At 37.9% G+C, this 23,106-nt stretch overlaps 1 protein-coding gene across 2 annotated transcripts in view; it reads left to right on the top strand.

Moving 5' to 3' along the window:
* The window catches only part of LOC131070423 (preprotein translocase subunit SCY2, chloroplastic), a 241,574-nt gene that overhangs the window by 157,734 nt on the left and 60,734 nt on the right, over positions 1-23,106 (top strand). For both annotated transcript variants that reach the window (XM_058005936.2, XM_058005935.2), the window contains 2 exons: positions 10,713-10,796; positions 11,911-12,052. In XM_058005936.2, the coding sequence (XP_057861919.1) occupies positions 10,713-10,796; positions 11,911-12,052 (226 nt within the window). The remainder of the gene's footprint in view (positions 1-10,712; positions 10,797-11,910; positions 12,053-23,106) is intronic.

Genomic DNA, 23,106 nt, shown 5'->3' with positions numbered 1-23,106 from the left:
ACAAGGGATAATCAACATAGCTAGGTCTAATCCCTAATCAATCCTAATGATCAATCTTAGCGCAGATTGGGAAGTATCTTTGTTAGGGCCCTAGAAAACCATCCTCCACAAGAAGTGCCTTTTTATGATCTAACATATGCCCATTCCACTGTAGGCCTGTTGTGACGTTTTCACACATTGCCCCATTGCAAATGGGGACCCTTGCTTTTTTTGCTTTTTAGGGTTTGTTTTTTGGTCTTTTAGGGTTTTGTTAGTTAGCCTTTGCATTTTGAGTGCTGTCGGGGAGATCAATAGGATAGCAGGTCCTGCTGGAGTGAAGTCCTGATTCTGAAATTTGGCTAAGTCTGGAATGTCCTGATCCTGAAATTTGACTAAGTCTGGAAACTGAAAAACCTCAAAAAACTAGATTTTGCAATATAACTCCTGGAGGTCTGAAACCACTCTCAAACATACTTAAATGTTATATTCCATAAAAATTATCTTGATAGAGAGTTCAAAAAGTCAAATTTCGCTCCTGTCCTTCATTGAGGATCCAGAGCGAATTTCGCTCCTGTCCCTCTCCCAGGGACCAAGGCAAAGCGCTCCTGTCCCTCACCAAGGGTCCAGGGCGAAAAGGCTTATTTGAGTCATTCCTGACCTTGTTTGGTCAAATTGAAACATCAAAGACACAATGAAGGACGAAATGAGCATGATAGTGCATCCAGACTTGACAATGAAATGATGAAGTTTTTTGCCTAGAAGGTCAAATTCACTCCTGTCCCTCACTGAAGGACCAGAGCGCTTTTCTTTATATGCACAATTTTAGACCTTTTTTGGACATTAACTTTTATTCATAGCATGAAGTAAGGTGAAATCTTCCCTAGCAAAGGAAATTTGAGATGAAAATTGTAGTGATTTGGCTTTGAGGACAAAAATCGCTCCTGTCCCTCACTGAAGGACCGGAGCTTGAATTTCAAATTTGCACTGTTCTTGCAGGATCAAGACAATTTTATGATTTGAAGAGGTCAAGGGAAGCATGTTTTGTCCATTGAATATAATTTAAGCAGTCTACAAAGGAGTAAATCAACCCAAATGACAAAAAGTGCTCCCGTCCCTCACTGAAGGACCGTGCCACTTTTTCAAGTTTCTTCTATTTGTTTGATATTTTATGGCAAAACTTGACTTGGATGGGAAGGACGAAGGATGTTTTATGCCTTGGACGCAATTGAGAGATTTAAAGAACAAAAGGGTACACCAAGATGTCAAAAGTGCTCCCGTCCCTCACTGAAGGACCGTCCCACTTTTTCAAAAGTGCTCCCGTCCCTCACTGAAGGACAGTCCCTCTTTTCTAAAAATACAAATTTCTTGCAAAGGCAAGGCAAGTTACGTGATTGAAATGAATGAAAGAGGGCAAGATTCATCCATTGAAGATAATTTGGAAGACTAGCAAAGGACGAATTGGCTTAAAAATGAAAAAGTGCTCCCGTCCCTCACTGAAGGACCATCCCACTTTTTTTGAAAACAACAAATTTCCCTCCGAGATTATGCTAAGGCAAAGTTGAGCAAGATTGGAAAGGTCTTCTAAATCATGATGAACAAAGGTTTGACTCAAAAAAACTTGATGATCCTAGGCCAAATGCAAAAGGCGCTCCTGTCCCTCACCAAGGGACCAGAGCGAAAATGCCTTAAGGCAAGCTCCTTCCAAAGATTACATGAATTGAACTTAAAGTTCCAGATAAAATGCCATTTTGAACGTCAGGAACGAGGTTTTGAACGTAAAAAATGAAGGATTGAGGACAAAAGTGAAAAGGCGCTCCTGTCCCTCTCCAAGGGACCAGAGCGAAGTTATCAAAATTCATTATTTTTGCCTTATTTTAGCAAATCACACTAGATGCCAAAATCATCAACTTCGAACTATTTGAAAAAATTAATTAAATTGGCATTTAATAAATTAATTTTGGGCCTCAAAAAAATCGAATTTCTATTATAAAGGCATTTAAAATTAATTTTTTGTGAAATAAAAAATTAAATGTGGAGCGCACAAGGCATTATTTTGCCTTTATTTGGCAAGTCGGCTTACTCCTTTTAAGGTTTTATTTATTATTGCACCTTTTATTTGCTAGGTCGGCCTCATGGGTAAGTAGAAGGTGAGTGCTCTATATAATGGGAGAGGTTCTTTGGCAAATTCAAATCATTCTTGCATTATCTCTCATGCGAACTTGAAGAGCAATTTGAGGAGGGCGAAATTCATCTTGAAGGCTATTGGAGAGGCGTATTTCTTGCTAGTTTGGAGGATAATTTCTAGATTTTTGAAGACATTTGAAGGCGAATTTCCAGATTTTTGAAGAGGAAGGTGGAGTTCTTTTCCAAGCTAAAGGAGGTGCATTTTATCCAAGGGAGAGCTTTGATCTACACTTTGCCTAGCAAAATTCATCTATTTTTACATCATTTCTTAGAGTTTAAAACTCAAGAGGAGGTATGGCGAAATCATCTTGACACCCTTATTCAAGGTTTTATTTTTTAGACATTTTTTGGAAAAATCTAAGTATTACATGGTTAATTAGGAAATGATAACTCAAGATTTATCATGAGGTTTCCTAAATTAAAATCTTGAATCTTCCTTTTAAAGTTTAATTTTTAGATTTCAAGATATATTACTAATTTTGAAATGTTGTGTAGGTATCAAGATGGCGACTCCAAGCTCGAAAGATCTACAAGTTGGAAGACTCTCCTCAAGGAAAATCAAGCCAAATCAAGGACGATCAAGCGAGGACAAGGACGACCTTCTTCTATCCAGTCTAGCATCGACAAGGACGGCCTTCTTTGGACTAACGTCATCAAGGGCGACTTCTCCAATCCAATATTCCAAGGCGAGGTACATCAATCATCCTGCACATCAAGGACACAAGAAGTTAGAACAAGGGTTCGTTGAAGAAGCAAATAGTTCCAGATGAATTAATTAAAGCTAGCTTCTCAACAACATCAAGTTGAATATCTACCAAGTTACAAGTGTCAAACGAGGTGGCATCCTAGTCATCACTTCTCCAGTCAGTGTGGTCCACCTCAGCATTTCCAGATTCAATGTACCTAACTCATGGAAGGTGGCACAAACTCCGATGTGCCTACCCCAGCTATCTATTGGTTGAATTTTCTAGAGAGGACATGTGTCCAAGCAATACAATTTTATCATTGGTCAAGCATTAAATGTTATGTAATGGTTGTAACAAACCCTAATCAGGGTTTTCATTGTTGAATCTTGGCCATTGATCTCGAATTGATCTGAGCCATCGAATTGTATCTAGGGCACTATATAAGCCCTGGCATTTCATTTTGTAAGGAATGGTTAGTATAGAATAGGAGTTGGAAGCAGTTAGAAAGGAGTTAGTGAATAGAGAGTAGTTAGCTAGTTGATAGAATAGCAATTAAAGTAGAGTAGAGAGAGAAGGCAAAGATTGTTGCCAAGATGTTGTTGTAAAAGACTTGTAACTTCATTGAAGAAATGGTGAAATTTATGGGTCGATTCGACAATTTGAATGGTCTCTATACTTCTCATATTTGATTTCATGTTATTAGATGAGTGGAAGAAATGTGCTTGATTGATGGTGGAATTCGTATATCCATACTACTAGCGGTTTGTTGATTGCAGACTTGCCTTGCGTAGTCAACTGGAATCATTCAGCTTAAGCTTAACTTCAATTGTCGCTTCTTCATTGATATGCATCAACCTGATGGTGTCTATGCCTGCAGTGATGATTTGAACATATAAAGCTTTCCTTCAAAGATCGCACTAACCTTGTGGAGATGTTCCTATGATGTCAAAACAAGACTTAGTTAGAATTTCATCAAAGATCATTCATTGTTCTTACATTCTTAGTGTTAGGATTAGATCCTTTCCTCGCCCTCATCTTTTTTCCTTTTTTCAAGTCAAAGCTAGTAAAATCTTGTGTTCCAGCAAATATTCAAAGCAGATCAGACATTCAATCATCAAATGTAAGTACCCTTGTGATTCTAGCAAATCACATCATACCACAGAGAGCTTATCCACACGTAGAGACCCTACATACAAGAACCTTGAAGTCATCCTGAGTGATCCTTTTCCGCGATATCTTCAGCAATCAGAGGCTTTACTCAAGAGAGGATAAGGTACCCTTGGGTATTTTATTCTGTGTTTGATTGTGTACAAAACGCACGTCAACAAGGCCTTATATATTGCCTTTGTATGATGTAGCACATGCCCATTCCACCGCAGGCCTTATCAATTGCCTTTGTATGATGTAGCACATGTCCATTCCACTGCAGGTCTTATCTACCTTGTGAGGTATTAATACCACCTTTCCCTAACAACTCCACATTGAATCCTCCATGTGGGGCAATAGGTAAGATTTAAGATTAGGCTATTAATATACTAAGTTCTCATGTATTATGAATATATATGAAATTGAGTATGACTGTCATACATATTGGAGTCTATATTAATATTACTATTAAATTCTGCATAAGAACATTATCAGGCTTCATATATTAAGCATACATATTAAGCACATTCCCATGCACACCACCAAGAACAAAGATGTTACTGCCTGTAACTTAATAACAGTTCTGATCTGATCTGATTGATGCTAATGTCACTAGTTGCTTTGATTTCTTTCCTTTATATCTCTCAATGTCAGGGATCACACCTCTTCAACATGTATGCCCTTTGGCAAGAGACACACCCTTTCACCATTAGCACCCTTTGAAAGAGTGCAACTCTTCATTATTTCTACCCTTTGAAAGGGACACAACCTTTCACAATCAGATCTGCACTTCTTATTTAAATCAGATCTGCACTTCTGATTCCCAAATTATCCCCCTCTCAAATGAGGTTCTCTTCTCCCTTTTATATCTCGTGTTTGAGGGAGTCACAGCTTTTCATTCCATGTGTTTTGACCATTCATTAATTTAATTATATTCTTTTATATTTTAATTTTAATTTAATTGTTATTCTATTGCATTTGAATTTTATTATTATTATTTACCATTAAATTCTATTTCAAAGTGGGGACATTACAACAATAGTGTTGGAGGCAAAATAGGTTTCAATAAAAATCAAAATTGAAAAATTTAAAAATAAAGATTCTTAACTTCTTAAAGAAGAAAACATAAACTTAACTTAAAAATAAGTAAATTAAAGTGAAACATAAATATTAAAATTTAAAATATTTAATATATCTTATTGCTTCACTATCCTCGCACAACTCTGATTTTTAGAATGTTTTAAATATGCCATGTTATATATGGTGGTTGGTGAAGAACATTTGGATGTCTTTAGCCTCACTATACACTTGTTTGATTCAATCAATTTTGGTGTCAATTTTTTATAGCATAATTTTGATGGAGTGGAGCGTACAAAATGCCCAAAAGATGTATGAGTTACACTTCTCAACCAATAAACCAATTGCTCTACAATATCTTGTATTGTTCATTATGACTTCAACAAAGTTTTGAAGCCCCATGGCCTCAATGGCTTGACAAAGAATGTTAGCAATAAATGCACTATCCTTCACCTCCCTTCACAATCCACCACTATAGAAAACATTACCCCTTTAGACGACATTGCAGTAACATTGATTAATTGACATTTTTTTTGCATCCTTTCCCATTAGAAATGATGAATACGTTGTCTTGACCCAAGATTCCCTTATGGGCTTTAGTGAATCCTCTACAAACTTTACCTTTGTTTCCAATAAGGTGCTAGGCACCTTCTCACAACTCAAGGCCTTGTACCTTTTTGGAGCCTCATTAATTGCTTTCAGCAGTTGTTGCCAATATGGTGAGCAAACAAGACTGAAAGCCGGTCCATTTGCATAGACACATCTTGCAATGTGTTGATTGACAATCTCACAAGAATCATTGTGAATTTTCATTTCCAACAGTCCCTTTGATATTTTATATGTTGCAGGATTTTCTTTAGGTGTAAAAAAAAAGGGTGGCTCTCTAAGGTTGAAGATTAGATGGCAATGAAAGCGGCTTCCTTCCTTGAGATCCTTGTTAAGTGAATGATGATTTGATTTATAACTTGTCGCTTTTTTTGCTTTTTCTTGTGTGATGTCCCCATCTAAACAATCAAAACATGATAATGCCCGCTCTAAGATAGAATTTAATTATAAATAATAATACAATTAAAATATATATATATAACCAAATAAATGAATAGAATGAACTAAATAAAATCTTAATAATAATAAACAAGATTTAATATATAATTTATATTTATTAAATATTAATATTAATTTCATATTTATCAAATAATAATATAAATTTTACAATATTATATTATTGACAAAATAACGCAATGATAGGCTATCCACCCTTATCATAATTAAGGAATAAAGGTTTAAGAACATTTGAATTCAGTCAACATGGAATATTGTAAGTGGTGATTCCCGATCTGATCTTAATAGAAATTGTTACATTTATCAAAGACAATGCTCATAGTGATTAACCTACAAGCAGCAATCTGTGTATATACATTGAAATTGCCATGATTATCGAATATTACATAAAGTCACCCAAGCAGTGATAAGTAACATCCATTATGTTTCATAGAAGGGCATTGGTTCAGAGTGAATAGACTACAGCTTGACTTCATCAAATAATTATCGATCAGTTCAATCACCTTCAGCATATGTGCTATAATTGTCTAGAACGACAACAACTAATGGTTTGTATACTCTTTAAAGAATAGCGATCAAACAAGGCAAGGTGTCAAGTGATCAGATGAGAATAGAAAGCCTTCGAAGAGGATATCATCATAATGCTAATCCGTTTATAAGCTTTCATGGTCATAGCAAACCGACATAATATTTTGATCACCGCCAAGAGAAACATATGAGATTGAGTAAAGACAGCGGTTAAGTTAGTAAACCAAACAATGAATTAAAATATTGATTAGTTCTACAATCAGCATGCTTAAAGAGGTGCGATTGTTGAAGGACATAGTCATCATGGGATATGATTCTTCATTCGTGAAGAGATTTGTCTCATATATAAGAATATATATAAAGGATAGAAGAAGGATCATCAATGAAGGGGATATTATTTTACATCCTTATTGAGTCAAGGGGAGGGAAAATATATATATTCTGGCAGCATCGATCAGATCAGATCAGAACTGTTATTAAGTTACAGGCAGTAACATCCCTGTTCTGGGTGGTATGCATAGGGGATGTGTTTAATAAAGACTGCTTAATATATGTAGTCGATAATGTTTGAATGCAGAATTTAATAATAATAATATTAACATAGTAATACTAATATAAAAGCATTCATACTTAATTCCACATACTGTGGCAGACCAGATCTGACACATGTCAGATTTGTCTGCCATTACAACTACTAGAAGACTAATGATTAGAGTTTTGGGAGATGGCAATATTAATAATTTATATTATAGGGAATATACTTTGCTATAGATATAGATAAAGAGTTGATCAGATAAATAATATTTGATAAGAATTACTCTGCAGTAAAACATAGTGTAATACTATCTGAAAATAAATAAATAAATAAATATATACATATTTTTAGAAATAGTGAGTTAAATGAACAAAATAATTCTGAGACTATAAACCAGATTGAATTATCAATTCAATATCAGGAAAAGATTATGTTATCACTGATTTTTATTCATGTTAAGATAGATTTGTCTCCTACTCAAGTTAGTTTTAAGTCAAAATGTATAGAAATAGATTAATAATGGGTTAAAACAGGCCTAAACCCAGTAGGGGACATTACATCTTGCTCATTAATATATGCTATGGCTTGCTCTATTGGGATGGGAACATTATTTTTTCTGGGACAAGCTTTGATGCCTACCCTAGGGATGCCACAAATTGGCTTTCACTTAACTTTATCTTCTTAAATACTAAACTTCACACCCATTGCAAAATTAAATATAACTCCCATCACCTAGAATTAGTTGTACTATAGTAACATATTTTGAAAGGGGTGAATCTGGGTTTATTTTGAAGTGGGGTTACTCCATAGAGGTTGAATGGGTTGCCATTGTAATAGCCATGGCAAAAAATTCAATAAACAACACATCAAAACAAATATAAACAATTTTTATTGTAGAACATATTTGAGTTTAAAAAATTTAAGCATATGCAATTGATTCATTGAAGAAAGGAAAAAAATAAAACAAGACAAAAATGCTAAAAAAAGCCCAAAAAACCAACCTTTTTGGCAAAAATATTCCTTCACAATATCCTTTGTTGCGAATGGGCTCTTGCACATACATAGGAATAGCAAACCATTCACTTTGGAAGTGTTATTGATCAATCTTCAACTCTATTTGTTTGATGGCAAGCAAGAATTAAAGTTCAGCAAAAGCCAATGACTTTTGTGTTTTGCATTCACAATGAGGTAAACTACTTTGTTTTGTCTTTCAAATGCTTTGGAACAAGATTTTTACAGTTAAGGATGCATTCAAGTGAAAGTCAAATGACTTGAAGCATTAAAAAAGCCAAAAACATATTGAACAAATGTAAAAAAAATATCTGATTCATCTGCAGTTTTGCATAAACTAGTTTGGGTTCACTAAGGTTTGTCTAGAAGAATCTAGAGTCTTCAAAGCATCCCTTGGATGCATCCTTGCCTGCCCCTAACTAGTAATTGCATCTAGTATGGATTGAACTTAGACATAGTAGATACTTTTAGTGAACCGGTAACTCAACATATATGCATATATTTATATGTTTACATACATACATATGTACAAGTAAATATACATAATATATCTACATATATAATACATCTACATATATATATGTATATGTATACATATATGTAGATATAATATATACATATGTACATGTACATAAATATGTATCATACATATATGAATACATACACGTGTACACATATACATGTATGATACATCTATGCATATATGTGTGTGTGTGCATGTACCTATATTTTATTCATAACCAAACAAAACAACACACAATAAATATACATGTGTGTGCGCGCGCGCTTGTGTGTGTGTTTCCCTTCTGCAGCAGATGCAAGTTGTTAAGTTGTTTTATAAATGAAAGAATTCCTAGCTCTAGCTCAATTAGATGATCCACATATTTATGAGGCAGTAAGGCTTTTTATAACTATTCAACAAAAACATTAAAAACCTTCTAAAAGAATGTTAAAGTTAAACATCTGCTCGTGGACCTCGTTGATCCTCACCACTTGAGTGATAAAAACACCAAAAGATTGTTGCCCCCTTTTAGCCATATTTTTCTTTGAAACTAGAACATGGAATTGATCTTTATCTCCAAACCACTTTAAATATTTTTGTTTTCGGAATCTTAAAATATATTTCCTGGGTACTGAGAATGTCATATAGATATATTCAGTTGTAACATAGGATAACATTATACCAATGTAACTTTGCCTTATAATCATGTGTGTCTTCCATCATTTGAATTTGAGCTTTCGTCTCAAGGCCATCAGAAGAGAGTTTTGAGTACAGCTTGAATCCACAAAATTACATACTTCTATCCTGTTAACTTTTCCTCTAGTAAAGTGTAATTTTTTTCATTAAATTTGACAAAGGGATTTAAGTTTAATCTTCGTAGAATCTTTTTCTTTGTACTTTATCTCTTTTAACTATTTAGGTCAGGTTTGCTTCTTCTTTTTCTAGCTGATTTCAGCTGTTCAATTGCCTTAGTTTTTCCTGAGACCTTTGTACTGGGACGTGGAGATGTATTGTAACTGTGCGGAAAATTTCTGATAGTGTAGCCCCTGCACATTTGTAACATTTCCCTGGTTTCCTTCTATTTTAATTTGAATTATATTTTTTTGGCTAAAAGTGTCTTTTGGAGAATTTTTAGTGGAGTTAATTCTGAGGCGTTATGTATTTGGTCCCCTTATCTTGCTGAAATTGTTCTTCTTGTTTGTCACATCCTTTTTTTTATAGTGGCTGCTTTCTCCATGGGATCTGGCCAAAATGTGGCAACTGCATTATGATGTGGGGCTTGAGGTCACTAGGGAGTTTCCATATTGGGATTATACTTTTCTGACTGTTTCCAGATGCCTAATGTAAATCTATTATAAACCTTTTGGATTATCATTTTCTACATAAAATCTCTGGAATGATGCTTCCTCCATTTGTTTCCATGTGCTGATGAGGTTTTGAAAAAGAGAAGGCATACTTGTATGCCCTCATATTTGTATTGAATTTTGCAATTTTGTCTCAATGGTCAATCTAGCACTTTATAAGGCTGCTTGAATGGCAAGAGCATTTTATTTTTCGTCAATAATATAGCATTTGATGCAGCTTGTATAGAACAACCTTTTGTAAGCTAAGCTTTGTATGAACATGAATGTTAAATTGAAAAGTGAATGAAAATCCAAATAGGGGTTATCTTCTTTGTTTTTGTCTTGTTATTCTAACAGCTATTCTACTTTTTAAAGCTCTATTTGTTTTTTCACTTAGTTCTCTTGATTCTGAAGCCCATTGGTATTCAACTAGGGGGAATTTTATAAAAGCTTTTTATGAAATGCTGTTTTATTTAGCAACGCAGATTCAAATAATAGATATTAGCTGAATTACAAGCTTATATGTGTGCCTTGTTCTTACTTTTTACTTTTTTCTCTTTGGGTTTTAGAGATGTAGATTATGAGATTTGGATTGGGATATTTAGATTCTGAATATTATTTGATTGATTTTTTCTCATCCCTTGTTTTGTTTTGTGCAGGGCATGGGATATCAGTGATTATATGTGTGGGAATATTGTCTGGTTGTGCAGATGCACTGCAGTTCTTAATTACTAGAATTTCAAGTAACATTTTTACCTTTATGTTAATCTGAGCGTATGTGCATGATTATTAGCTGAAATAACTCAAAAATTTTGTTGCATTTTTATGATTTTTCATTTTGAGTAAAATGGTAGATCGGTACTGTAAAAAACCTTTGTAAGCTCTAATATTATAATTGGTGAACATTACATGGCGAGTATTATCATGCTAATATAATAAAATTATAAAAATCATAACAAAAACATAATTTCTGCGCATGGAGAACATGCAGCAATATGTCTTGATGCCAGATATTTCTGTCTTTTTAATATTTCCTGTCTCTTATTAGCATAGTGAATTTTTAACTCCATATTTAGATGGGATGACACCCCACCTACATTACTGGATTGTTCCTACCCCTCCTACCAGTACCTGAACCAATTGGCTTTCAGTTCTCATCCTTGGTCTTACTCCCCTTGGATCTTGTGCCAAGCTCTTAAAAACTACCATGTCTTGCTGGAAATTCCAATGGCATTTCCAAGACATTTCCAAGGACCAGTTGATTCCAAACTGTTCCTGAGAGAAACCCATGCCAGAATGTAAAAGGTTTTATGTTATTATCTTATGCCTGTTTAGATTTGTTACTTTAATTGTTTGCTAGGGTAGTGTAAGTTACAGGGTGGTTGGACATTGTTAGACCAATGGTTATGTCTTACTATTTACAACCATCATCTAACTTATCACACTAACAAGTTACAATCATTGTGTAACTTACACTATCTTAGCTGACAATTAAAATAACAAAACCAGGTCTTATGACAAAATAATATACTAACATAAAACTGTCTACACAAACTGTTGAGACTTAGAAAAAGGATAACACAAATTCTGGAAGACTTGGTAATAATTTTTTTTGAAGACATTCCTATCATATCTGCATTGGACAGAGTCTAGCATCAGGTTAAGTTGACATTATCTTTTTGATAAAAATCTGTTTTGCAAATTCATTTGTGCTTGGGAATGATATGGAGTTTTTGTCAGTAATTCTTGACACTTTTGTTATTTCTAGACGTCATTTTTTTAATAAGCTAGATGCTTTATGGATGGATATTATTGTTATTAGTTCTTGACACTTATGTTGTGCTTGATGGTGCTCAGGTAGTGGTGTGAATTGGGTTCCTAGTTTACTTTGGCTGTTTGGATTTTTTACATTAGTCACCATTTCTGCAATATTGGTCACTGAAGGAGTTAGAAAGGTCGCTTTACAATATTTTGGGTTCAAGATAGCACCAACTTCAAGGTTAGATTTTTATATTAATTAGAAAAGAATTTTTCAAAGTGCTATTGATTCTGTGTAAATGCTGAAGCTACCTCTATTTAGTATGCAATAGCTATATTTGTATGTAATGAAATTTTGCTCATTGAAATTGTTATCTTGTTGGATCAATGTTGCATTTTTAAAGATATATATTTCAACATATAATAACAGAAAATATGCAAAAAGATAGCCAAGATTGCATAACATGAGTTACTTTTATATCCAATATAGCTCAAGATAAATGAATACTTATGAGGTAGGGTTACAACACACAATATCCCCTAAGTTACCGATTCTGGTATGCATGTGGGTACGAGTATTGGAACCTAGTATGATGGTAGAACACTTTTTTCCCCTTGGGTTCAGGTATGGGAATATATGTATATGTATTTGTATATATGTGTGTGTGTATGTATATATAAAATTATATACTATAAAACAGTGGTATTCATAATTGCCAATAAAAGGGGTTCTTCCCATAGTTTGTTGGTTAAATGTTGGTGGTGTTGTTGTGACCACCAAGGTTCAAACCCCCGATATGCCATTGCGATTGCAAGGTTTGTGCCTTTGTTGATCCAGTGTGCTTGCTGGTTTGAGCCTTTGTTTGTTAAATGGGGATGAGGTCCCCTATTTGTGACCTCACCGCTTCATAGCTCTAGGTCAAAATCTTTTCATGTGGAGCCAAAGGGCGTGTTGTGCCAGCATCACCGATCACGTTAAAAAGTTTACTTGACATGTATTAAACAAAAAAATGCCAATAAAAAAATATTTGAATACCTTATAATTCGCAAAAATGAAAGTACTTACAAATTCATAGTTGAATGACCTATCAAATGTCAATATACAATGAAAATTACAATCAATATTTAATACTTTTCATATTGCTCTTCGTCAAAAGCATGAAAGTCTATCTGACTTTTCATATTGCTCTTCATCAAAAGCATGAAAGTCTATCAGCAACGCCATTCGTAATTGAGGCATCGTCTAGAGGAGGTCGTGAACCTTCACAGGCACCTCTAGTTTTAAAATTTGATTTAGTATAGCCTCCTCCGCCTCCGGTCGGCTGGAAGTACCCGCCGTACCCTTCGCCTTCGCCCCCTCTCGTATCTCTTTCTCAATTTCTTCCCGTGCTTCCCGTACCCTTCACTTCTCCGTCTCCGGATCTGGGCACATTGCTTGTCTGGCTTGGGCGTGGGTTACGGCCAGCACTTCCTCTTCTTTGGTTTCCTCGATATTGAGCAAGTTGACGCCGGACTTCGGGCAGGTAGCGTCTTCGTGGTCTCCCGGTTCGCACCATTTGCACAAATATTGTGTGGCGTCTCCCTTGGGGCAGTCTCGGGCGAAGTGCCCCCACTAGTTGCACACTTTGCATTGCATCATCAGTCGGCCTTTGGAGTCGTATTGGATCCGGCTCCTTGTATTGTTATTGTTGTTATTGTTGTTTCGTCCTCCCCATCGGTTATCTCGGTAGCCTCCCGATGTTGCATTGTTGTTCGCCTGGGAGCTGCCGGTACCGCCCGATGTAGTTGGTTGTTCCTGCGTAAGCAATACTTGTTGGTTTCGTGTTTTCATGTTGTATGGGCACTCCTTGATGGAGTGTCCCATCACTTGGCAAATCTCACAAAAGGCCTTCTTCGGACAAGTACCCTTCGTATGTCCTTCCTCTTTGCACTTCGTGCACCATACATCCCCTTCAGTCCGACCCATGCTTCTCATTGCTTTAAATTCTCTCCTCATTTGCTCCATATCTTTCTAGAGCGCTTGCACCTTTTTGCGAGACTCGTCATCGCTGCTGCTTCCCTCGGAAGAGTCATCATCCTCGGACGAGCTATCCTTCTTCTTTTTCTTCTTGGATGTCTTGGTCTCACTCTCGAGATCCATCGCTCTATTAAATGCATCTTCGTACGAGGTTGGTGGAACAATTTTCATCTTCTTCCGGAGGGAGTGTTTCAGTCCCTCCACGAGCCATCTCTTTTTCAACCCATCCACTGGTTGACTCTCCATTTTCCCCAACAGTTCGTTGAGCCACCGACTATAGGCTCAGACTGTCTCGTTCTTGTTTTGGTTTGTGCCATAGATTTCGGCTACTATTTCATTTTCGTCTCTGAGGAAGCAAAAGAATAGATGTAGAATGGTCGTAGATAATTCGGGCTTACCAAAATTGGTGCCTGGACGATAGCTTGTTTTATTATTTCAAAAGCTCTTTTGGTCATTGGGGTCCATTCTATCTTGGCATCCTTCTTGAGCATGTCATTGAGGGGGCGAACTATCTCAGCAAATCCAATTATAAATTTTCTAACAAAATTTATCTTCCCGAAATATGATTTCAACTCTTTCTTGCTCGCGAGAGGGTTGATCATCAATATGGCTTTGATTCTATCGGGGTCAATTGAAATCCCTTTATGTGAGATTACATGTCCGAGTAGCTTTCCTTTAGTCACTCCGAACATGCACTTCTTGGGTTTTGGAGAAACCCCAAATTGCCGGCATCGCTGAAAAACTTTTCTCAGATTATTCACATGATCTTCTCTCTTTTTAGAAAACACAGTTAAATCATCCATGTAGATGATTATGCGCTTACCTACCAGGTCCTTGAAAGCAATGTCCATGGCGCGTGGAAATCTTGCCCCTCTGTTAATCAAACCAGAAGGCATTCGTCTGTAAGCAAACACTCCCCACTTGATGAATGCAGTCTTCATTCCGTCTTCATACTCAACCATTACTTGGTTGTATCCAGAATACCTTTCTAGGAATGACATCATTTGGGATCCATTGACCATCTGCAATACCTCATCCAATGAGGGTAGTGGGTAGTTATCTTTTTCCGATGCCCTATTCAAATTGCGGAAGTCTACGCACAATCGGATTTCACCGTTCTTTTTCTTTACAGGGACAAGGTTGGCCACCTAGGTAGAATGCCTTATTGGAAAGATAATGCGGGCAGCCAGTAACTTCTTCACTTCCTAATAAATTAGAGGCTCCAAAAGAGCATTTACTGGTCGCTGCCTTTGCCTAAATGGTTTTGATTCCGGCCAGAGTGGTATAGTGTGCGTATAGTTTTCAAGTCCTCATACCCCCAAGCAATGATATCTGAAAATTCTCTCACGTTTTTGAGAATTTCGTCCCTTTCTTGGGTTGTGCATAGTTTTCCAATCAACACATTCTTCTGATTATCTATCGTGCCAATGTTGATCTTGTCACAGATGCCTCCTTCGGAATCACCTTCCCTACAAGACTTGAGCTGATCCCAATCAAAGATCCTATCAAGTTTCACCATCCCCCTAGGAATAGTGTTCGTTTTGAGATTTAGGACACCTTCGATGTCGATTTCAGCCTCTTGAGGTTCTTCTTCGTCAATAATTTGTGCCGCGAGTACATCTAAACTTGTGATGAAGTCGATAATGTGCCTGTCATCATCAAACACTTGAAAATTGGTCACATTATCCGGAATAGAAGGGACTGACGTCAACTCAACCGTGAACTTCTTTAAACTCTGCATTGACAGTGGTTCTAAGGAGCTTGCAGCTTGTGCCAATGAATTAGCAACCTGATTTTGTGATCGGAAAATAGTCTTGATGTTGAAGGCATCAAAACTTTCTATTATGTCCCAAACATGGTTGTGATAACAATTTAACCTTTTGTCATGGCATGTGTACTGTCTCTTAACTTGTTTGACCACTACTTTGGAATCTCCAAAGCAGTACGTATCTGTGCTCCCTTTTTAATGGCCAACAACAGCCCATGAATCAAAGATTCATACTTTGCTACATTGTTAGTGCAATGGAATTGTAATCTTTAGGCGGCCAAATAAGTTTTGCCATTGGGGCTTATCAATTCTATTCCTACCCCAGCTCCTCGCTTGGATTTTGAACCATCAAACCTTAACATCTAAGCCTGATTCGGATCCCCCATATTGCAGGCTTGAGTTTCTAGTTTATGCGGCTCATCCCTTTAATGTCAGGGGATCTCTTTTTCAAGGCCTTTAGGTGGAGCAGCGCATTCTTGTCTCGACACATTAGTTCTTAGTACCTCCGGGTGTCTTTGGCACACTTGATTCAATGTTGTTTTGCACAACGAGCATGTAACTTCAGAATGGGCGACATTATGAACTCTGCCCCAATTAGGTAGAAGCAGGTCTTCAGTGGAAATTCCGCGATTGAAGTGTTGCGATTGTTCTGCACATTTGTAGAAAACGTCTCTAAAGTTGCTGAACAACTCATTTTCTCTTATTGATGATAGAACATCATCAGGCTCATTTTGCGTTTTAGCTTCCTTCGTGATTTTCTCTAAACTTGGGACTGATCTCGAACATTGAACCAATAAAACTTCATTGGTTGGGTTGATATCAGGTCTGTAGGTTCCCATATCTGTTTCCAAAAAGAGAGTTTCATTAGTCTGATTATATTCCGTAATCATCAGCTTAAACCAGGGTTTAGACTCGATTTGGATTTGGTTTGCTACTCCCCTCCATGGCATCCACATGTAGGTAAAGCTTGAGTGCAGCCATCTTTTAAGGATGTGGGTCCAATCTCTGCTTAGGAGCATACCATATGCCCTAGGAATGTCCACCACTTGGATGTCATTGTACATTTGGATGCGCGGATCCGCTGCCAACTGCATATGGATATTGTTTAATTCACCCACCACACTTACTTCAAATTTGTCTAATTGTGTTACTTTCGTGTTGGTCTTAGTGGGGGTTAGGCCTTAAGCATTGCATACAGATAGAGGCATAACATTAGCTGAAGCTCTTGAATCTATAAGGCAATTATGTAGGTTTTTACCAAAAATCCGAAGCGTCAACAAGAAACGTGGGGGTTTCAGCTTTTCTGTAAACAGATTAATGGTAGGCTCTATCAAGGTTATATCGTTTTTAGCCATTGGACTAACTTGAGCCTTTCCTTGAGCTCTGACTTCAAAACCAGTCCCCATGGACTAATCGATTGGCAATTCCACTTGTGCCACATAGTTCACTGTCACACCTCTAGCATTCGTTGGTCCTCTTTCTCTTGTTTCATTGTTGATTTTCACAGGTTGCTTTGGTGGAGCTTTCTGTCCTGAGTTCTCATCGCCCTTTTTTATATGATAGGCGAACCTTCCCTAAGGCTGCCAAATACTGCATCTCTTACCTCAACAACCTTCATTAGTTTCGCAAGCGACAGGCTAACTTTGACCTTCGTGAACTCTTCTGCAACCAATTGGCCTGGCCTATTGATTTCTGACTTATCGGAGAGCTGATCTGCTTAAGATGGTTGAGGCCTCGTATTCTGGTTGCGGACAACAACTTGCACGTTTGGGAAGGCCTGCGCTTTAAGGGGAGCCTGTGCTTTCTAAGGTGGGCCTTGGTTTACATATTGCTGCGGCACCCTCGGGTACCCTATTTTATTACTTGCATTCTGGTCCGGAGGGACTTGGATGTCGTTTGGAGGGGTGGATGTGGTAAACGAGCCAACTGTTGTTGTTCTGATTGTTGTTGTTGTTGTAATACCCACGGTTGCCCCGTTGGTAGCGCTGGAAGGCATTCACCTCTACGGGCTGACTTGGGTCTACTACTTCACTTTCATCCTGATTGGGGACGAAAAAGGGAGGAATGTAAGTTTCCAGAACCAAGGTTGTATCATACCTAGGTGACGAAACTATCTCATATCCCGTAGGGGGAGGTGTAGATTGAGACACTGTATTTTCAACTTCCCGCTGAAATATGTTGGCTGCCACCTGGAATTTATCGCACTGTAATCCAAGTGCTGGTTGGTGTTATGCAGCCTGCACCAATTGGATAGAGCAGCCTCTACTAGAAATACCTTGTCTGTTGGCCTGTTTTCAGATGCACGCGGGTTGTCTAAGGGCATAGGAACTCTACCATTGTTAGCACGGTTATTCCATGTCCTATTTGGCCTCTTATAGTTCTGATTTGGGTACTGATTTTGGTGTTGGACTTGATGCTGGTTTCTCTGGTTATTCTGCAACTAATTATTCTTGTTGCGCAAATAAGTGACCTTAGAAGAGAGCTTCCTCATTTGGTCAGTTAACTCACACACTTCATCTTTCTCCTCCTACATCCTGGTAGATATTGCAGTTTTTTGCAGATAAACAGGCTGACTAGGAGGTATTTGAGATATGGGTGGTTCAGGGTGGAGCACCAATCGGTTTGCAGGCTGCGAGGGCAGATATGTTGGTTGCGTGATTTGATTCATGATAGGAACGTGGTGAGATAAAGCTTGATTGATTCACTGAATTTAGTGTGGCATAGCAGGCGGTCCTAGTTGAAGTAAGGGTCCCGCAACACTCTGGCCCAAGTTTTTATTGATCTCCATGGCCTTGGCATAAGATTCGGTTAATGTGGCTGGGGTAGGCTGCGATTGTCAGACAAACATTGTGGTTAGGTAATCCAGGGTTGATTAACAAATTTCCCTTGCTGAAGCGTCACTCACCACATAAGGATCTTGCAACTGGGTAAAGGCCTTGTGGAACCTGTTGTTAAAGGAGCTGATCGGTTCATGTTCCTGCCTTTTTACTTCTACGAACTGTCTTTATAACTCCGTAGGCGTGATGGGGATCCCATATTTGCTGGTGAAGGTTGTTTACAACCCTTCCCAAGAGTCAATAGAAGATACTCGTAGATGAATAAACCAATAAAAGGCGTCTTCCCCTAAGGAGTAAGGGAAAAGCCTACATGCAACATTTGCATATTCAATCTGCCTGTTGCGGAGAGCGTCCTCAAATATCTTTATATGTTCCTCCACAGTTCTGTTTAAGTCATTTGGATGAAATACAGAACATAACTTATCGGGGCTTTTAGGCATATCATGGTAATTTGTGAAGACTAATGGGGACGAATTGTCAACCAACCAAGTCGCGCCATTTGGAGCAGGTTGATTTTGGGCCATTTGTGGCGGAATTGGTGGAATTAGAGGGGCTGTCGGAGCGGTAACAACTGGCACTGGGACAACAAATTGCTGGTTTGATGAATCGGGTTCGTTTGGTTCTGCAACCTTGCGGTAGTTTTTACGCTTGTAGAACTGAAATCTAGCAAACCTTTCTCGTTTGGGGGTGGATCTTAGAACCCTTTCGAACCTTTTTGGAGAGAAGGATCCGATTCTATCCAGCTTGGCCCTCCTTCTAGCGCCAATTCTGTTGAGCGTGGAGGAGGGTAAAAAAGCTATAAGGTTACTCCTCGCAAATATAGGCTGATATGATCTGGGTTAAGCTGTTTAAACATTCAGCTATAAGGTTACTCCTCGCAAATATAGATTGATATGATCTGGGTTTAGCTGTTTAGACATTCATCATACCAGCCCTCCTTCTAGCGCCAATTCTATTGAGCGCGGAGGAGGGTAAAAAAGCTATAAGGTTACTCCTCGCAAATATAGATTGATATGATCTGGGTTTAGCTGTTTAGACATTCATCATACCAGCCCTCCTTCTAGCGCCAATTTTGTTGACGTGTCTAAAGTCGCGTATCGCTACAACTCTATCTGGCTAACACTTTCAGTGCTTTCTATGTTGTTGGCAAGTGTGAAAAACGTAGAAACGCGTTATCCCTAGCGAACTTTATTTTGTTTTTAAAAAGTTTTAACCCCTCTTCATTCCAAAGTGAAACTTCGGTATTTCTTTCGGCTAAAGCAAGAGTCGAAATCATTATTTTAGAGCCTCTTCGATGGACTTGGATTGTGAAATTTAAGTGTTTTGGCATTAAAAAAAACTTTTTGACACTTCTCAACATTCACTTCGAGCTTGGAAGGGGTTCGAAACAAACACACTTCGTATTTTGTTCTTGCGTTTTGAAAAGCCAAACTTATTTTCGTTTTGACTGTTTAAACAATGAAACTCTAAGTTTTGTCTGATTATCGGTATTAGGAGAGCTTCGACCTTCATTTTGCTTGCTTTGACTTTTAAAAAACTTGGAATTTTTTCGGTATTCTTCATTTTGCCGAACTTTAACTTGATTCGACTTGCGTCTTTATTGCCTAGCATGTTCGGGGTTTTCAAACATAGTATCAAGACGTGAAAAAGATTCGAACGTTTTTTTTTGTTTGATCCTAAATCACCTTTTGGTGTTTTCTTCGGGTTTGAAAGGCCCGATGACAAACTCCATTCATTGAAAGGGAGCCCGAGCTTATCACTTGTTTTGACTTACATTTTGAGTGCTAGCTTCGGTACTTCTTTCGGGCTGGGAAGGAGGTGAAATATCTGAAAAAAATGCAACCAAACTTCATTTCATATCACTGAAGCCCGAACTCATTCTTTGTTCTTACTTTAAGCAGTTGACTTTTGACATTTGTATTTGTTGACGTGGCTAAAGTCGGATCAACAACTCTCTCCAGTCAACGAAGAATATAATATTCTGGCTGAGTGTTCTATCCTCTCTTGAATAAGGAATCCCTAATGTTGTTCTAATTGATCAACAGGGACAACCGCAAGGTTCCAATCGTCAGGTCATGACTGCGGGATAGCTCAGTGATTTAATGTGTTTTGCTGGAAACACAAGGGGACATACGTGGTTAGATAAAATCAGCTTTGGTTTCACAAGTTCCCTAAATCTCTACAGTCTTAACTTCATCAAATTATTCTTTGTCATGATGTTGTTTATGACTTCAACTTTCAGATTTAAAAAAAAAGGAAAAAGGAGGAATAGAAGAAGAGAGAAACTAACTAATTTATCTAAAACAACATATTCAGGTGAATAGACAGAAACCTTTGAAAGAACCAGATTTAACTTTGACAGCTAATATAGCACAACTATGTAAAATTTGATGCAATCTTCAAGGGAAACTAGATTTTCAAGCTATTAAACATGAATACAGAGCTTTTACATCCATTCATTCAACATTTAATAACCGAACTAAGCATATATACGAGTTCAGACTAACCATACAGAGGGAATGACAATCAGTCAGTCCTTAATGGTATGAACTTAAAGACTTCTATCAAATATTAACCTGAATACATTATATGAAAACAAAATACATAGCATAAAATCAAGTGGTGAAGGAGACCATGCACTCACATAAAATTATAATAGCTTTAACTTCCATTAACTTTGTATAAATTTTGGCAGAGTTCAAGCAACAATTCTAGAACGTACAAAAACAAGAGAACTCCAATCCCTTTATATAGGTTTCCAAAATTGGATGAATGGCCTAGATTTAATCATACAAGTGGCCCAGATTCATCTTCCAAGAAGTGGCTACCCATACCTATTTAATAGGAAAAATATCTCCTTACCAACTACCGACTAACTAATAACTACCTATCATAAAGCTGCCCCCCCAAAAGTGCACCTGCAAGGGGCTCAAAATTTGCAAAAGCACTTTAATGGTGGGAAGAAATAACTAATTCTGGAAAAGTGTCTGTTATGATCTCAAGGTGGATTCTTTCTCCAAAAAGTCACTTTCTCCATCCAAATGATCTTTCCAGATATCCCGGTTTGATGTGCGCTTCGCCCGAACATATTCTTGAAACTTTGCGCAGACAGGAAACAATTCCTTACTAGGAGGAATGGGAGGATTATGCATTTTGAACTAGATGCCCATTCGATTGCTGTCCACAACTCTCAACTGCCCACACCATTCTACTTGATAAGTTTCATAACGCAAGACCTCCATTTGCAGCCTGCTGACAAATTCTATGTCAGTCGTGGAGTATGTGATTTTATCAATTTTTAACCTGGCATTCCAGCACGATATCATATTGCTCAACTCCATGTTATCATTCCAATTGGTGATCAACGCCTTGAGGACAGTTTCGCTGGAACTCTTGACATCAGACAAAGCTTCCTCGCTTTCCTCCTGCAGTTTGTTGATGGTGCTTGTCATGTCAATCTATGTGCTAATAATCCAGTACCATTCTTTAAAATTGTTGATATTATAGGGATCCAGGATTGCTTGTAGCGTGGGAATCCGGGCGTGAGTCTTGAATAAGGCTTTCAAGATGGGTAGAGCTATACCAATCGTTTCCTGAAATTTGACATACTCTTTCTCGACCTCCAACATCCTTACGTGGGTTGATTGTAGATTGATTGCCATGTTGACTGCATCCCTGATAAGTTGCCTTCCTCTTGCCTTGACGTTCTTGATCCATTCTCTAACTGCCTTAGCTATGTCGCGCACTCCCTCAAACTCAGTTGTAGTTTTCTGTGCCAATGCCAATGGAGGAATGTGAGATCTAGCAATATGTTGCAGCGGCCTTAGCAAGTGGTCTATGTATCCCCCAGCTTGCTCGGCACGAGCTCGATACATATTGCGTTCAGTGGTCATCTCATCTAACTGTCGAAGAATGTTTTGTACAAAGTCTTTGAACTCTTCCCTTTCCTGTTCTGTGGTGGCCTTCCCCAATGGGATAGATGTGATGCTATAATCAAGCAAGGTGATCGATTCTGCTGGTTTATACTTAGGTGGGGCAGCAATATGGATCGTTCGATTTCTCTACTCATCTTTGGTGATCCTGGAATAGGTTCTCAGCTTCTTCTTTCCTTTGGCTTGAGATTCCCCTATCCGAGAAAATATGTCCTCCAGGTTGATTGGTGGCTTGACAACTGCATTTCGCTAGGCTCAGGGTATTAACCAATTGTGAGGGATGGTTTGTCCTGATGTGACTACCAACTCCCCACCTTGTTCTTTGGACGCCTCAGTGGACTCACTACCTATCCATGGTTGATCAGACGTAGAAGGTGGATTGGGCGCTATATCTCGTCCTTTACTCACAGTTGAGTATTTTGCAACCTCACTAAGAGACTGTTGAGTAGCTTCTAATGGAGGTTGCTCCTCAATCTCGTGGGGTTCTTCAGTTCTATCTTCTTCCTTTTCTCCTTCAACTGTGGTGTTATCCCTTGTGTCACCTTCTTCTTGTTGCGCCTCATGTCTGCCTTCTTGTTGTTTATGCTTCTCACACCTGCCTTCCTGCGTGTGCTCTTGCCTGCTAGTCTCCTCACTTGGCCTAATCTCCCCCTCCTCGACCTGATTTTTAGGCCCATCCAATTTTATGATCCACATCTTTGTTTCTTGCTCATTGGGCTGCTGCGGATCATCTGTCTTTAG

This window comes from Cryptomeria japonica, chromosome 3 (assembly GCF_030272615.1).
Source record: "Cryptomeria japonica chromosome 3, Sugi_1.0, whole genome shotgun sequence".
NCBI lineage: Eukaryota > Viridiplantae > Streptophyta > Pinopsida > Cupressales > Cupressaceae > Cryptomeria > Cryptomeria japonica.
The sequence above is the reverse complement of the archived record's forward strand: the minus strand, read 5'-3'. Positions and strand labels throughout refer to the sequence as shown.